Below are 3,093 nucleotides of genomic sequence, written 5' to 3' on the forward strand. Positions count from 1 at the left end.
CCTTAGACGGTACTGCATCATATACATAAAAGAGTTTGGGTGTAACCCAGTGGTTATTTCTGGTACAGTGCCCAAAGAAAATCTCACAGGAAGCAAATTTTTGTAATATGGAATTAAAATTTTGGTGATTATTAGGTTAGAATTTTGAATTTGATTTTATAGCAATTTTAGAGTGCAACATATTTTATAAAATATTTATTTTATATAAAATAAAAACAATTAGTATACTACATTCTCTTTCCTGTAAACCTATACTTTTAAAACTTTTTTATACTTTTCTTTTTTAAATGCTTTCACTTCAGCAATAATCTGCTATGTCTCCTTTAAAAAGAGACCAACGTTAGGACTGTACTCCAAAGCGATCAGTAATTACAACCATGCTATAACAAGCATTGATAAACAAGTGTTCTGTTTCCAGTGAATTCATTTAAAATCAAATATAAGAGTCAGGTTTAGAAAAAATCATGAAAATCATGAAATTGTATTATTTGAGTCCCAAGATGGAAAATAGCATTAAATTAATTTTCTGATGTCTTTTTATGGGTTTGCCCTTTTTAGGGTTAAATACGTATATCTGAAATACTGCCCATCCGTGACGCTCACACACTGAATATTTTGAGGAGGTTTATTTAATTGTAAGGGTATATTTTGTAAGACCGAAAACAAAAGGAGGGCATGAGTTGGATATTTGCTTACGATCCATTGTAGGAAACAAAACATACAAATGTTTTACAAGTGTTTTGAGTGACGAAGTAGCTGTGAAGCTTGCCTGAACCCCGCACCCTGATGATGAGATAATTAAATGCTAGTCGAATAACCAACCTTGCTACAGTGTACTTAACTTTTTATACATGAATTTGATTTAACACCACAACATGCCACAACACATATGATTTGCTTTATCAATGCTTTTATTGATTTGAAGAGTGTAGCAGATAAGGTATTCAGAAGAAATTAAACTTTAGGAGAGATTTTTTTTTTTTTTTTTTTTTTTACAGATAAGAACAGAAAATGCAAATGTAGTATAATCAAAGTAACTGTGGAGCAGGATGATTGCGTATGATCTCACAGGTCTTTAGCACAAACATAGCTTATTTGGTATGAACAGGGCAGATCGTTCCAGCAACGGTTAGCTATAGAATGGAAATATAAAATAAGTTATTCTGATCACTATAGGAGTGTTAGACTCAAAATAAAATAGTATGTTCAACTTTGTGATATCAGTTGAGCCATTTTATGTTGTATGATATGAAACTATAGCATTGTAAATTATTATTGAAAGTATATATAGAAAAAAGACTTACAGGTCCAGTTGATGTCCATACAATTCTCGACACCAGCATTGTTAGGTTCCCCAGCACACCAGTTGGTATAGTCATATGAAGTTCCATCAGACCACAACCACTGTCCTTCCTAAAGAGCAAAGTAATTCCAGTAAACAGCTCATTAAGTTCACCTTTGAACTTACCTCAAATCGTCTTCATTAGAAACTTTGTCTTACGCTGAAATCTTCATAAAGACATTTCATTATAGACAAACAAACAAGTCTCTGTAGGCTACACAACTTAACTTACTTGTTCACCATCATGAACACCAACCCAAATATGTGTGCTAGAAGAAGGCAACAGACTCATCAGAAAATCGTTCTCCAGTTTATTGTGCACAGATGCAAGATTTGCATCCAGACTTTGACAGTTTCTCTAAAAAAATAGATATTTTCATGTCAATACATAATATCTTGTTAGCATAAAGTATAAGTGACTTGTTAAGTCATTTTCAAATAATGCCTGGTCTGATTGATTATTTGCTCAGTATCAGTTTTATTCATTCTCTGTTTGCAGAAAATAAAGTTCTACTTAAAAAAAAATCACCTTGTTGTAACTAACAGTTTACCTCTGCTGTGATCCAGTTAACCGATGCAGAGAAGAACTTGTAGCATCGGACTCCAAAATTTGTCCATCCATTGGGGCATTTTACAGCTATATCAACTGTACATAAACATTAGGGCTCTTGTAATATGCACAGCAAAAAAAGTTTTTAATATTATTATTTTATGAAGCTTATTTTATGTTAGTGTGATTATGTGCTGCAAATACATGTACTTTAGACTCTGTAGGTCCTTCATTAATCATGCAAATATTAATCTTCTCTTAATCTCTTACATATTATAACATTTCCTACTACCCCTTTCCATTAAACAAAACCTCAAAGGCTAGGCAGAACAAGCTTTTAGAAAGGGATAACAAGGGTTTTTACAAATAAATATATTGTTTACTTTCTGCATTCCCCATGGAGAACACAATGAAAAGAAGAAGAAGACTTCTCAGCATCACCATGATGAACCTAAAAAAAAAAAAATGAATAAGCAGGAAATTTAAATGTCTGTACTCATATGCTGCACACTGTGGATTCTCATTCTATTTTAAAAACAATACACAAAGATATTTTATAAAGGTTATTCAGAAGTTCTCTGTGCCAAAAACTCACCTTGGTTTTCAGATCGTTGCTTTCAGAATCTCAGAGGAAAATTTTGTGAAGTTCCAGAAAGAGCCCTGCTTTTATACTTTTCTTGATGTCAAGTGTGTATAAGTCACAAGGATCATATAGCATGTGACTGTTTGATTTGGAGATGTGTACACATAAAATCCAAATATGGGAGAATGGGGAAAGATGAGACCTGTATTAAAAAAATAAATATTAGGTTAACTAAATAATTATAGAAGTTTGAATATTTATAGTTAAGTCAGTAAGTCATAAGGGACAGCCTCCCTTTTTATAAATCGTTATAGGCCTATGGCAAGGTTTTGCTGCTGATGTATAAGACACCGCAAACATCAGAACAATCCAAATGTGTTTCTTATTACCTGAATTATGTAATAATAAATTAGAGTTTAGAGATGCCTGTTCTGTGTGTTTTCGCCATGTTATTTTTTTGATGGCGTCGATGGTGATGACAACGATGATGATGCTGAGGGTTCATACATACTGTGAAAATCAAACAAATCTGTTGAGAGAAGTATTTTGTGTCTTTTACAACAAAATAATTTTGTACATCAGTGGATAGACTACATAGTGCCTTTCATGTGGAACCAT

At 32.7% G+C, this 3,093-nt stretch overlaps 1 protein-coding gene across 1 annotated transcript; it reads right to left on the reverse strand.

Annotated features, from left to right (window-relative positions):
- Positions 1–893: 893 nt before the first annotated feature.
- On the reverse strand, positions 894–2,563 carry LOC109075316 (ladderlectin-like). Its single transcript, XM_019091241.2, has 6 exons — positions 2,488–2,563; positions 2,276–2,343; positions 1,894–1,988; positions 1,575–1,700; positions 1,305–1,413; positions 894–1,133 (listed from the first exon to the last, which is right to left on the reverse strand). The coding sequence occupies exons 2-6, from the start codon at positions 2,334–2,336 to the stop codon at positions 1,066–1,068; spliced, it is 459 nt and encodes a 152-aa protein (XP_018946786.1). The 5' UTR covers positions 2,337–2,343; positions 2,488–2,563; the 3' UTR covers positions 894–1,065.
- Positions 2,564–3,093: the final 530 nt, after the last annotated feature.

The sequence above is a fragment of the Cyprinus carpio genome, chromosome A9, assembly GCF_018340385.1.
Source record: "Cyprinus carpio isolate SPL01 chromosome A9, ASM1834038v1, whole genome shotgun sequence".
Taxonomy (NCBI): domain Eukaryota; kingdom Metazoa; phylum Chordata; class Actinopteri; order Cypriniformes; family Cyprinidae; genus Cyprinus; species Cyprinus carpio.